We start from the raw sequence: 14,654 nt of genomic DNA, 5'->3' as shown, positions 1-14,654 counted from the left end.
CGATGTATGGGCTTGTAGATCTTAACGCTTAAGTGGTTATCAGACTTATCGATTTAGTCAATTATAATTATTATTAATTTAGTGTCAATTCACTGAAAGATTATTCGATTGACCTACTGTGCATAAGCAGGATTAAGACGGTTACATGGGAACGATGCAAAGTTTGTCTATAGTTTGAAGTGTGTCGGACGGTTCCACACATTTATAGGTAGGATGTCGGTTTTGATCAGTGGTGTAAAGTAACTAAGTACATTTACTCAAGTACTGTACTTATTTTTATTATTTCCAATTGCCTATACTTTTACTTCTACTCCACTACATCTCTGAGGCAAATACTTTTACTCCACTACAATTATTTGAAAACTTTAGTTACTTTGCAAATATAAATTATTATGTTACAAAACATACATTAACCACTTTAGCCTTATTTTATACCTAGCCTATTTGAAAATAGCCGATCTACACGCTTTGTGAGCTTGTAGATCTGTATTTTCAAACATTTTAGTACTTTTACTTTTGGTACTTTAAGTACATTTTTATACCAATACTTTTGTTCTTTTACTCAAATAACATTTTGAATTCCGGACTTTTACTTGTAACCAAGTATTTCTACATTGCAGTATTGATGCTTTTACTTAGATAAAACATTTGAGTACTTTTTTCCACCACTGGTTTTGATGCATTTTCAGTTAAATGCCCCGCCCTAATTTGAAGGCTGCCTTTCAGTCAAGTAGGTCTAATCAGCGCTGGGTCAAAGACACATTCCAGCCACGCTGATAGAGCCCCATGATGCTTAATAAAACCACACGGTACTTAATGCTGGTCCTTGTACACAAGGAACAAGATTAGAGACGCCTTTTGACGAGGCTAATCGGCTGAATTTACTCAAGAGCAGGAATTTGATAAGCGAAACACATTGAGATAGTGATGTTATGAACCGTAGATGATTACATTAATACTCTGTGAAGTGGAATGCACGTGTGTGTGTGTTTCTGTTTTAACAACGTCTTTTATTTGACCTTCTCAGACACGGCACAGACCTCCCTACACTGTAAAATCTCTGTTTGTCTGACATCTATCTATGTGTCTGTCTGTCCTTAACTCCCCCTCTCTTTCTCTGCTCCCTATATCTCTATTTCTATCGGTGTGTGTGTGTCTGTCTGTCTGTCTGTCTGTCTGTCTGTCTGTCTGTCTGTCTGTCTGTCTGTCTGTCTGTCTGTCTGTCTGTCTGTCTGTCTGTCTGTCTGTCTGTCTGTCTCTCCATCTCTTGTCTGTCTCTCCATCTCTGTCTGTCTCTCCATCTCTGTCTGTCTCTCCATCTCTGTCTGTCTGTCTCTATCTCTTTTTCTTTCTCTCTCTCTCCATCTCTGTCTGTCTCTTTATCTCTCTCTCTCTCTCTCTTTCTTTCTCTCTCTCTCTCTCTCCACCTCTCTCTCTCCATCTCTGTCTGTCTGTCTGTCTGTCTCAAACAGAGGTATCCAACAGCAGCAGTGTGTAATACTGTATGTTTGTTACATGCAGACCCCAGCCTCCCTCCCCTCCTCCCCATCCAGACAGTGTATTCAGTCCAGAGCCTGTGGTCAGGGCCCTACCTGGAGGAAGTAGGTTAATGGTATCAGTAGTACAACTATATTCCTTCCAACCAGCCGGTGGAGGTCAGAACCGTTGAGGTTTGACTGTCTGGAGCACAGTGTTCATTTCCGTCGAATAAAAACTCTGACGAAAAATGTTCGTGGACTACCTTTTCACAGACGGAGACTAACTTAAAAACTACTGCATACTGCCGTATCCTACCCTGATAATGACCAGTGGTGTAAAGTAACTTAAGTACATTTACTCAAGTACTGTACTTAAGCACAATTTTGAGGTATTTTTTACTTTAGAGGAGTATGTCCAATTTGCAATACTTTTACTTCTACTCCGCTACATCTCAGAGGCAAATGTTGTGCTTTTACTCCACTACAGTTATTCGAAAACTGTAGTTACTAGTTACTTTGCAGATTTTCATTATTATTACAAAAAGCAAACAAAAAGCGCGGTGGCGCAGTCGCCTCACAGCTAGAAGGTCCTGGGTTTGATTCCCGCAGGGGACGCTGTGTTCAGTGGGGGGCGTCTTCGCTCCTCCACGTCATCAGTGCCCATACCCTAGGTGGGGTTGGCGAAAGGGCCTTTCTGTGTGGAGTTTGCATGTTCTCCCCGTGTCTCCTAGGGTAGGTACCCTCACAAAAACATGCAGTAATCCTGGTCACTATACTGCCTCCCCCTGGCCAGCCGGGGCGCCTGATGGAGGGGAAAGGAACTGGTTGGAATAACGTGTTGTTTCCACGCGCTACGTCCAACCAGGGAAACTCTCCCCTGTCAGGTTACAAGAAGGTCAGTTGGCTCTCATGCATTGAAGGAGGCATGAGCTCGGCCCTGGCCTCCCTACTGTAGGTTGGCAGAGGGAAGGTAGTGCCCAGGATTACATAGACAATTGGCACTGGGTGTAAAAAATGGGGTTACACAATCGTGGGATAAAAATTTTAGATTAAAAAAACAAAACAAAAAACATACATTACCCAATTCAGCCCTATATACATTTCGGCCATTTGAAAATAGCCGTTCTACAAGCTCACAATGCGTCGCAAATGCGTATACAATTTATACATTTGAAAACTTCTGAAATGGAAATTCTGCGTAATGAGTACTTTCTACTTTTGGTACTTTAAGTACATTTTGATACCAATACATTTGTACTTTTACTCAAGTCAATTTTGAATTCCGGACTTTTACCTGTAACAAAGTATTTCTACATTGCAGTATTGATACTTTTACTTAACCCATTAAGACCTGGAACGCATCTGTGTCACTTTTTCATTTGAGCTAAAAAAAGCATTATTTTACACTTTGGCTATTCAAAAATAGCAGATCTACAAGCTCGTAGCGCCGCGCTATGAGCTTGTAGATCTGCTATTTTTGAAAAAATCGTGAAAATGTGTGCAAATCTTTGAATATATATTGTTTAAAGCCAACATTTTTAATTCTTATTCTTTGCTTCTGGGGTGTCCGTGGAACAACACATTTTGAGATGGGGGTCAGCGGCCAAATACATTAAATTTTTTAGGGTCCTTGACATGAAACAGTTTGAGAACCACTGATAATGGCAACATACGTTTTTTCAGAATGGTTTATCCCATTAACTCTTAGACTGCCAGAGTTTCTCTACAACAGTCTGTAGCCTCTGCCAGTCTTTTCTAAGCTAGTACTTAGATTTTTTTTTGTTTTGTTTTTTTTTCGTTTATTTTTTAACATTGAAGTGAACGGAGCAGCAACTTTTTGGAAAATGTTATCTCCTGGTTCTTTTTTTTTTGGAAAATGGCAATAGCTAAATTCTCAAAAACATTTATAAACAGAAAATGAGTTAAGACCTGGAACACATCTGTGTCACTTTAGATTTAATTGATTAAAAGTACAAAAGTATTGGCATCAAAATGTACTTAAAGTACCAAAAGTAAAAGTACTCATGGTGCAGAATGTCCCATTTCATAGGTTCGTGATGTATAAAAAAATCTTTTGAAAATACAGATCTACAAGCTCACAATGCGACGCATTGTGAGCTTGTAGATCGGCTATTTTCAAATGGCCGAAATGTACTGTATATAGGGCTGCAAAGCAACCAGTAACTAAAGTTTTCCAATAATAGTAAAAGTACAATATTTGCCTCTGAGGTGTAGTGGAGTAAAAGTACTGAACTTAGGAAACAGTCCAGTAAAGCAAAAATACCTCAAAATTGTACTTAAGTACAGTACTCGAGTATATGCACTTACTTTTACACCACTGACAGCAGCCATAATTGGAAACAAAATGGGCCTCTGCCTTACTTCCTTCATAGGTGTTACCAATGATACCAATCGAAGGCTCTGTTCCATTTATTGTAGCACAGTGGTTCTCCCTGGATCCCCATAACTCTGAGAGAGAGCAAATGGAACCTTACGGGTCCATTTGGTTCCATTTGTACTCTCACACAGAACCACTGATCTCTAGTGTGTGTGTCACTGAACACCTCAAAGTCACATAGAGTGTGAGTGTGTGTGTGTGTGTGTGTGTGTGTGTGTGTGTGTGTGTGTGTGTGTGTGTGTGTGTGTGTGTGTGTGTGTGTGTGTGTGTGTGTGTGTGTGTGTGTGTGTGTGTGTGTGTGTGTGTGTGTGTGTGTGTGTGTGTGTGTGTGTGTGTGTGTGTGTGTGTGTGTGTGTGTGTGGGGAAAGTGCTGTGGGCAGTGGTGGAAAGTAACTAAGTACATTTACTTAAGTACTGTACTTAAGTACAATTTTGAGGTATTTGTACTTTACTTGAGTATATCCAATTTCCAATACTTTTACTTCTACTCCACTACACCTCAGAGGCAAATATTGTACTTTTACTCCACTACAATTATTTGAAAACTTTAGTTACTAGTTACTTTACAGATATAAATTATTACATTATGAAACATGCATTAACCACTTTAGCCCTATTTTAAACCTAGGCTATTTGAAAATAGCCGATCTACAAGCTCACAACGCGTCGCGATGCGACGCGTTGTGAGCTTGTAGATCTGCTATTTTTCAAACATTTTAGTACTTTTACTTGTGGTACTTTAAGTACATTTTGATGCCAATACTTTGGTACTTTTACTCAAGTACATTTTTAATTCCAGACTTTTACTAGCAGAGTATTTCTACATTGCAGTATTGGTACTTTTACTTAAGTAAAACATTTGAGTACTTTTTCCACCACTGGCTGTGGGTGTGTATTTACAGTATGTGATATATGGGTCTGTATCTTTCACTCTGTCGATGTTTCAATCGATGACATTATACTACAATACTCTACTATAATATGCTATACTTTATGTGTATATACAGATGAGAGACGCAGACCAAAAAGGTGTGTGTGTGTGTGTGCGCGTGTGTGTGCGTGCGTGTGTGTTCGGGCGTGGCGGTTATGCATGCCCCACCTTTCTATGCCGGCAAGGCTTTGTGAGGCCACTCCTTTGGGGTTTGACTCACACACACACACACACACACACAAAAACACACACACACACACACACACACACACACACACACACACACACACACACACACACACACACACACACACACACACACACACACACACACACACACACACACACACACACCACCATGCTTGCCTGCACGCACATGCGGAACATTTCGTATTATTGTGTTTGTTTTTCATTTATCTTCTCTTCAAAAGGAAATGACCTTGACATGAACACACACACACACACACACACACACACACACACACACACACACACACACACACACACACACACACACACACACACTTGCAGCCAATTATAATACCACACGTGTTCTCTCTCTCTCTCTGTCGTTGCTTTATTCTCTCTCGTCCTCAGAAACGCCCCCATCATGCCTTTCACTGTCTGCACACCTGAATGTCACATGACACACACACACACACACACACACACACACACACACACACACACACACACACACACACACACACACACACACACACACACACACACACACACGCATTACTATACTTGTGGGGACATGAAAATGTGAAGCCTGCAGTTTTATGAATTACTTTTATTTTTGCTGCTTTTCATCGCAAAATAAAAATCATCAACTTGTATCAATGAGTCATCGCCAAATCAGTAGTTTGATGTGAAATGATAATATTCACGATGCGTTTCTCGGGTGGTTTATTATCCGTCACCCTCCTGGCGTAAAACAACGACCATGTTTGTCTTTTGAGCACCAGACAGACAGACAGACAGACAGACAGACAGACAGACAGACAGACAGACAGACAGACAGACAGACAGACAGACAGACAGACAGACACGTGTCACTGGGCTGTATCATAAGCCAGGTGTTATGATCAGGGCTGTAAGTTGATATCATCAGTCGCGCGTGATTGACAGCCTGCGATCGCTGCTCCACTCTCACTGTTTCACACACGCGCACACACACACACACACACTGGTCTAACAGGTTGGTGAAAGGTAGATCATGTTTTGACGGAGGTTTACTTGGCCGTTGTCCATACAGTGCTGAGTTATGCACACTCTAAACCCCTCAGTGTTTATGTAACCCTGACGGTGTACAGATGAACCTGTAAGGGTCTCACAGTTAAACACACACTGAGGACTTTACCTGTGTGTAGGTTATGGGTGATGTGATGTCACTCTGCCATCCCTGTCTCCAAGATTCACCTCCTCTCCTCTCCTCTCCTCTCCTCTCCTCTCCTCTCCTCTCCTCTCCTCTCCTCCTCTCACCTCCTATTTTCCTATTATCTCACTCTCCTCTCCTCTCCATCAAAATGAGTTGACATTTCGATTGTCTAAATGGCAGGCAGTGGCTTCACTCGTCTCCGTCTCTGTCTCTCTCTGTCTCTCTCTGTTTCTCTCTGTTTCTCTCTGTCTCTTTCTGTGTCTCTCTCTGTCTCTCTGTCTCTATGTCTCTCTGTTTCACTCTCTGCCTCTCTCTCTCTCTCTCTCTCTCTCTCTCTCTCTCTCTCTCTCTCTCTCTCTCTCGTCTCTATGTCTCTCTGTTTCACTCTCTGCCTCTCTCTCTCTCTCTCTCTCTCTGTCTCTATGTCTCTCTGTTTCACTCTCTGCCTCTCTCTCTCTCTCTCTCTCTCTCTCTCTCTCTCTGTCTCTCTGTCTCTCTCTGACATTCAGTGGTAGAGTTGATGCTACCCATTAGTTCCAGTGGCATCAGCCATGCATCTTATATGGATTAATAGACTCATTGTTATATCATCTAATGTTGAAGTGGACAGACGTGTGTGTGTGTGTGTGTGTGTGTGTGTGTGTGTGTGTGTGTGTGTGTGTGTGTGTGTGTGTGTGTGTGTGTGTGTGTGTGTGTGTGTGTGTGTGTGTGTGTGTGTGTGTGTGTGTGTGTGTGTGTGTGTGTGTGTGTGTGTGTGTGTGTGTGTGTGTGTGTGTCCAAATAAAACCGTCCCAACCCTTGTGCAGGTCAGTGGTATATGGACACCAGTCAGAGTATAGGTTAAGCATGAGTGATACTAGTTCTACCAGTCTTCACAAGTACAGCCTGTAGTTGTAACATTATTAATTAAAATACGTTTTTTTTGTCATCAACGTTTGCCTGTTATCTCTCCTATGGTACCAACATCAGTACAGCATGGATGGAATTGTGGACAAAATGTTATCCAACGATAACAAAATATTCTAAGTTTGGGGGTTCTGAGAGGCTAAATCTCATCAAAAGGTGGTTAAATGCCGAATAAATAATGGACCTTTGATATGAAAAGGGTTGAAAACCACTGACCTAGATGATGATGATGATGCAAGATTCACTCTAGGGCACGGGGAACAATTGGCTGCCCTTTCATTGGCTCATAAAAATGAAACGCTTCATATGAGGGGGAAGTGATTGTGCAAATACTATTGTACAGTAAATGACTTGAAGGCAGTGGCCTTCAGGGGGTTCGAGCAGAGACGCCTTGGGAATGGGTTTGACCGCCGGCTCCTCCTGGCCGCGTGTCAAAGTGTCCTTGAGCAAGGCACCGAACCCCTGACCGCTGATGATTCTTGCATGGTTTCCTTCACCGGTCGGTGTGTTTATGTAAAGACACTTTGGAGAAAGGTGCTATATAACACCCCAAAATAATCATATTTCAACTGGGGACTCCTCAAAAGAATCATATTTGAACCTTGGACCCCCCACCCTGACAAGCACTTGGAATTGTAGGAGTTGAGACATAGTATTTTGTTCGACTCGGTTCTACAGATAAATATTGTGAAAATAGCAGATCTACAAGCTTACAACGCTGTGTGTGTTTGTGCGTTCAACACGCCACCCTAACTCTCTCTCTCTCTCTCTCTCCCCACAGTCATCCCCGACACCCTCGCCGTCTCGCCGCAGGCCCCGCCCCCCGTGGTCCCGGAGGGAAGTGACATCACGCTGTCCTGCAACGTCACCCGCCAGCTGGCCCACCCCACCTACCTGTCCGTCACGTGGTCGCTGCAGAAGGGCTCCGCCCCCCAGGTATAGATGGGCATTTTTGGACATTTTACTAGACGACTTATTGTCGCTCAGATAATTGCGATTAACGATTTAATTGTGTTTCTGTCATTGAACCTTATTGGAACATTTATTAATAAAGAATATATACATTTCTGTTCAGGCTTTTTACAGCCGATCTACTGTACACCAGACTTTTCAAAGCAACACGCACACGCGCGCATATACGCACACTTTTAGATCCAGTCCTAACGCATCTGTGTCACTTTAGATGTCTTTGGCTATTCAAAAATAGCAGATATACAAGCTCATAGCGCGGCACCGAGTGCCGCGCTATGAGCTTGTAGATCTGCTATTTTTGAAAAATCGTGAAAAAAAAAAAGTTTAGATTTTTTTCCAAAAACTGTTAGGATTTAGATTTTTTTTAAAGAATTGCCTCGGGTCTTAATGGGTTAAAGCGTATCCGCGTGCCTGGCGTAGCCGGCATCATTGACATCAATTGGATCTTTCCAAACGCACTGTACGCGCGCGGCAAATTCCGCGCATATTACGCGCGCTTTGAAAAGTCTGGTGTAGATCGGCCGTTAGGCTTCGCGAACGAAAGGTGCACAGGGCCAGGTATGACAAATAACTAGCGTAATTTGGTAACTTTATACTTAACTCATTGAGTGCCAATGACGTCTTTTGACGGCCGTTTTCAGTGTGCCATTAGTGCCAATGACGTCTTTTGACGTCACCTAAGAAAAAAAAAAAATCAAAATATATATATATTTTTTGTATATATATTTTATCTCAAAGGAACTAGGAGAAAACGATTTTCAAAAAGTTAATGCTCCATCCACTTCAATGTTAAAATGTAAACGGAGAAAAAAATCTAATTTTTCCATTTTTCCTGCCTGTGGCACAGGGATCAACAAGCTTGAAATAAGCCTGGCAGTGAATGAGTTAAAAAAAGAAAAAACTTGAATAGTGGAAATAGCCGATCTACAAGCTCAAAACGTGTCACATCTTGACAGCTTGTAGAGCTGAGCTTGTAGATCGTCTATTTCCGCTATTTTTTTAAATGTTTAGAAATATACGAACGTTTTCCAACGTTTTCATGATCGATTATATCGATCATGAAAAAAAAAATATATATATATATATTTCTATAATAAATGCGATTAGACGAATATGTAATAATCCTCCCCCCCCTCCCCACCACAGGACGACATCCTCACGTTCGGGCCCCAGGGGGGCGTGGTCACGGGCCACAAGTACGCGCGGCGCTACGCCGACGGAGGCGTCCGCCTGGTGCCCGGGCAGAGCGGCAGCGGAGTGTTCGGCCTGGTGGTGTCGGGGGCGTCGGCGGCCGACGAGGGCACGTACGCGTGCACGGGCCAGGAGTGGACGCACGAGGACGGCGGCCAGTGGAGGAGCATCGTGAAGAAGAGGACGGACATGGGCTCCGTCGCCGTCACGCCCACTGGTAAATGAGGAACGCTTTATTTAGCCCAACAGTTTTCTGAAAAACGTACGTTTCTACATCAGTGGCGCTCAATCTTTTTCGTGTCAAGGACCCCCAAAATGATATGTATTTGGCCGCGGACCCCCATCTCACAAAATTATGTTCCATGGACCCCCAGAAGCAAAGATTTGAGTTAAAAATGTTCGCTTTAAAAAATGTATATATTCAAAGATTTGCACACATTTTCACGATTTTTCAGAAATAGCCAAAGTGTAAAATAATGCTTTTTAGCTCAAATCTAAAAACGACACAGATGCGTTCCAGGTCTTAATGGGTTAAACTGAATATTCTGTACATCTTTTTCTATACAGTAGCATTGTTTTCCCAAACATAGGGAGGATGGGTCACAGTCCCGTTTTTATATGCCAAGTAAAGCTAAAGGTAGGGTAAGTGATTTTCTTTGGTTAACATATACGTGTTAAATAGCTCTATATTGTGATGGTACTCATTGCTATAGAGTGTTTGTTCAGTAACAGGAGTCTCCATGTCTCTCCAGCTCTTTGATAAACAGAAAATGCATTTTCAGGTCAGGATACCAATTGTATCCAATCAGGATAGAGAACTCAGTCAGGATATAGATTAAACGAGTGAAATTGGAAGTGATGACACAAAGAAATGAGCAGACACACAATTGGAACTGGAACACTGTAAAAATGAAGCTGATAAATGGGTACTCTCTCTTGATTGGCTGACATTTTTTTCACCTACCTGAAAGTTTATTTTATGTTTAATAAAGAGCTGGAGAGACATGGAGACTCCTGTTACTGAACAAACACTCTATAGCAATGATTACTATCACAATATAGAGCTATAACCTTTTAACCAAATAGTTTCAACTTGGGGCGTTTGGAAGCAGTTTTTTTTAGGCGAGCGTTTTGCTGTTTTCAGCGTTTTGGTGTTTTCAGCGTTTTGGTGTTTTCAGCGTTTTGGTGTTTTCAGCGTTTTGGCGTTTTCAGCCAGGGGGAAAAAAAGCCCCTCACAGTTAAATGAAACACTCAGGATTTCACAGTGTGGTCTCTCTTTTCTTTACCCCCCCCCCCCCCCCCCCCCCAGCGGGCTCTTGACCTTCACTCTGTCTCACTCAGACATCTTTGTGCCCCCTACACACACACACACACACACACACACACACACACACACACACACACACACACACACACACACACACACATTGACTGTGGTTGCTGTGGCCACCATATCGTGGATCTATCTGGGCTAACGCGCCATGTCCTCTTAAACCGTCCGAAACACTCAGCAGAGGTTTATAATGAAACCAGACACACACACACACACACACACACACACACACACACACACACACACACACACACACACACACACACACACACACACACACACACACACACACACCGTGGCAGCAGACAATCTCATCTGGTATCCCAGGATGTTCATATATTGACTTAAAGGACTAAAGCAAAGAGGATGAGAAGAAGACAAACAGAGCGAGAGCGACCTTCCTTTTGGGCTTTTTTTTAGTTTTTTTGTCCTCTCAGAGACACCGTAGCAACAGAGCTGCTGCTTATTGTATTGAATTCTTCCTTCAGCAGGGGGTCCAAACACCCCCCCCTCCCCCCCCACCACTCTAGACTACAATCACTTTATCCCCACGAGCAAAGCAGTGCTTTTATTGTGTAGCACATTTTCATAGACAAAGGCACAGTGGTGAAAAAAGTACTCAAATGTACTTACTTAACCCATTAAGACCTGAGGCGATTCTTAAAAAAAATCTAAATCCAGTTTAGACAGTTAAAAAAAATAAAAATAAAAATGTTTTCAAGATTTAAAAAAAATAGCTGATCTACAAGCTCATAGCGCGGCACTCGGTGCGTGCCGCGCTATGAGCTTGTATATCTGCTATTTTTGAATAGCCAAAGAAATCTAAAGTGACACAGATGCGTTCCAGGTCATTTACTTGAGTAAAAGTACAAAAGTATTGGTATCAAAATGTGCCTAAAGTACAAAAGTAGAAAGTACTCATTTTGCAGAATGTCTCATTTCACAAGTTTTCAAATGTATAAAAAATCTTTTGAAAATGGCTGATCTACAAGCTCACAATGCATTGGGAAGGAAATATATGTACAGTATATACATATGTGTGTGTCTAATAAATAATACACACACATGCATACTCATGTGTATTATCTATCTAGATAATGGCATCCATCTATCTACTGTATCTATCTAGCTAGCTAGCTATCTATCTAGCTATGTAGCTATCTATCTATCTATCTACAAAGTTGCTATTTTATGTGTCATATTGTCTTTATAAATAATTCATAAACTCATAAACATCCTTTTCGGAGTCGACCCCTCCCCCGCAGGCCTTTGCGTTGCACCCCTCTGTTTTTAATCTAGATTTTATTAGCTTTCTACTTTCTTTTGATCCCTTGCTCTTCTCTGTTCTGTTTTTTTTCCTATTCTGTTCTTTTTCACTACTTTTCCCCAGCTTGGGGGGGGGGGAGGGGGGGGGGCTCTTGTATACGTGCGTCCCACTGTGTGGGAATAGTCTATACCATTGGTTCTCAAAGTGGGGTCCTTGGGGGGGGGTACCAGGGGGGTCCCCAGCAAAATTAGTTAATATAGCGTCGCAATAATTTTTAACGACTTTAACCATATGTCTATATACTTAAAAAAAATATAGCAGATCTACAAGCTCATAGCGTGTCACTTTGTGCCACGCTATGAGCTTGTAGATCTGCTATTTTTTTTTTTTAATCGTGAAAATCTTCTAATACATAATGTTTAAGCAAATATTGTTTTAATATATATATACAGCAACCACAGTCAATGTTCTGCATCCACTAACGGAACATCCAGCTCTACCCAGCCCACAGTTCCATATACTGTACATACATCCACTAACAACACATCCAGCTTGAAGATTCCAAAAAGTATTGGGAGGGGAAACCACCGTTGTGGTGGATGTGGCGTCCTGAATGCTAGCTGTGGCAGCTAGCGTTCCGCTGACAGCGTGCAAGTCTGACTGTAATGACGGCCATATCTAACCGGCAAACTGATATCACCAAATAATACCTACTTAATTTGTAGAGCAAAACTAAAAACTAAAATGCATGACGTAATGAAACTTCTGGTGGTGAGTTCAGTTGTCCCTTTTCGTTAAGCTTTTGTCCGTTAGTTGGTGTTAGCGCTAGCTGTACCGGTACTGCTGCTGTGTGTCAAAAACGTGCGAACCACTTTGCGTTTTAGTTTCCTGAGAAAATCCATGCAGAACCGCTCTCGAAACCGCTAGTCCTCGACGTGCGGTCCGGGGACCCCCAGGGGTCCTTGAGTGGGTTCCAGGGGGGGTCCCACGCAGCTAAAGGATTGAGAGTTGGGAACCGATGGACCCTTATGGGTCTGTAGTTCTGAGAGCGTACAAATGGAACCAAATGGACCCTCAAAACATTTTGTTCCAGGGACCCCCAGATGCAAAGATTTTAGTTAAAAAATGTTGGCTTTAAAAATGTATACATATTTATTCAAAGATTTGCGCATATTTTCATGAGTTTTTCAAAAATAGCAGATCTACAAGCTCATAGCCACGCTATGAGCTTGTAGATCTGCTATTTTTGAATAGCCCAAAGTATACAATAATGGTTAACCCATTAAGACCTGGATGCATCTGTGTCACTTTAGATTTCTTTGGCTATTCAAAAATAGCAGATATACAAGCTCATAGTGCGGCACAGAGTGCTATTTTTGAAAAATCTTGAACCTTTTTTTTTGTTTTTTTTTCAAAAAAACTTTAGGATTTAGAAAACATTTTTAAGAATGGCCTCGGGTCTTAATGGGTTAAAGTGGTTAAGATGATTGTGACACTATATTAACTTATTTAGCTGAGGACCCCCCTGGCACCCCGCCAAGGACCCCTGGACCCCCACCTTGAGAACCAATGAGCTAAGGGGTCTTTGGCCTGAAAAACGTTGGAAGACCCCCTGGCCTCAATACACATCAAACTCCTTCAAATAAAAGAAGGTTGGGGAATCTCTGGTCTAACCATCTCTCTCTCTCTCTCTCTCTCTCCAGGCCAGTCTCTGAGCGTCATGGCGTCCTCCTCGTCCTCGCCCCTCCTGTCCCCCGGGGACCCCCTGTCCCTGCTGTGCTCGGTGGACGTGGCGGACGCCCCCCCCCCCTCCTCCCTGGCCCTGGAGGTGGCCTGGCTGCTGGACGGGCGCCACCTGGTGACCATGGACCGGCTGGGCGTGGTGCTCGCCAACGGCTCCTCCTCCTCCTCCTCTCAGGCGGGGGGAGGAGGATGGGGCGTGGCCCTGGAGAGGACGGGCGCCGGCGCCTTCCGGCTGGCGGCGGCGGCGGTGGCGGCGGCCGACGGCGGCGAGTACGCCTGCCGCGTGCGCGCCTTCGTGGAGCGAGGCCGCGGCGTGGGCCGCTGGCACATGGCGGCCGAGAAGACGTCGCAAGGCGTGGCGGTGAAGGTGACGCGCGTCGGTGAGTTCGGCTGGCGTGTGCGTGTGTGCGTGTTTTTTAATTTTGGGGTCTTTTTCTGCCTTTTTATTTAGTGGTGTAAAGTAACTAGGTACATTTACTCAAGTACTGTACTTAAAGTACGATTTTGAGGTACTTTTGCTTTCCTGGAGCATTTTCAATGTTCAATACTTTTACTTTTACTCCACTACATGTCTGAGGAAAATATTGTACTTTTACTCCACTACAATTATTTGAAAACTATATTATAAAACATACATTATCCACTTTAGCCCTATTGTATACATAGGCTATTTGAAAATAGCAGATCTACAAGCTCACTTGTAGATCTGCTATTTTCAAAAATGTTAGTACTTTTACGTACTTTAAGTATACCTTGATGCCGATACTTTTACTCAAGTAACATTTTGAACACAGACCTTTTGCTTGTAACAGTGTATTTCTTCATTGCAGTATTGATACTTTTACTTAAGTAAAACATTTGAGTACTTTTCCCACCACTGCTGAAACGTGACACTTTGTCTAGGTAATGATTGATTGATTGATTGATTGATTGATTGATTGAATGGATTAATGAACTTTGAATCCATCCTCGGAATGAGGAATCAACGTAAGTGAACATTAGTGGTTTTATTGGACAAACAGCGGTGGTGGTTGTCCTCATTTTGTGAGTT

The 14,654-nt window shown here is 42.7% G+C and overlaps 1 protein-coding gene across 1 annotated transcript in view; it reads left to right on the top strand.

Annotated features, from left to right (window-relative positions):
- The window catches only part of LOC308080423 (prostaglandin F2 receptor negative regulator-like), a 90,036-nt gene that overhangs the window by 39,301 nt on the left and 36,081 nt on the right, over positions 1-14,654 (top strand). The window contains exons 4-6 of the mRNA XM_080422287.1: positions 7,879-8,033; positions 9,216-9,477; positions 13,564-13,983. Coding sequence (XP_080278413.1) covers positions 7,879-8,033; positions 9,216-9,477; positions 13,564-13,983 — 837 coding nt within the window. The remainder of the gene's footprint in view (positions 1-7,878; positions 8,034-9,215; positions 9,478-13,563; positions 13,984-14,654) is intronic.

The sequence above is a fragment of the Gymnoscopelus braueri genome (genome assembly GCF_963280865.1).
Source record: "Gymnoscopelus braueri genome assembly, chromosome: 24".
NCBI classification, from domain to species: Eukaryota; Metazoa; Chordata; class Actinopteri; order Myctophiformes; family Myctophidae; genus Gymnoscopelus; species Gymnoscopelus braueri.
Note: the sequence above shows the minus strand (reverse complement) of the source record. Positions and strands in the feature narration are given on the sequence as shown.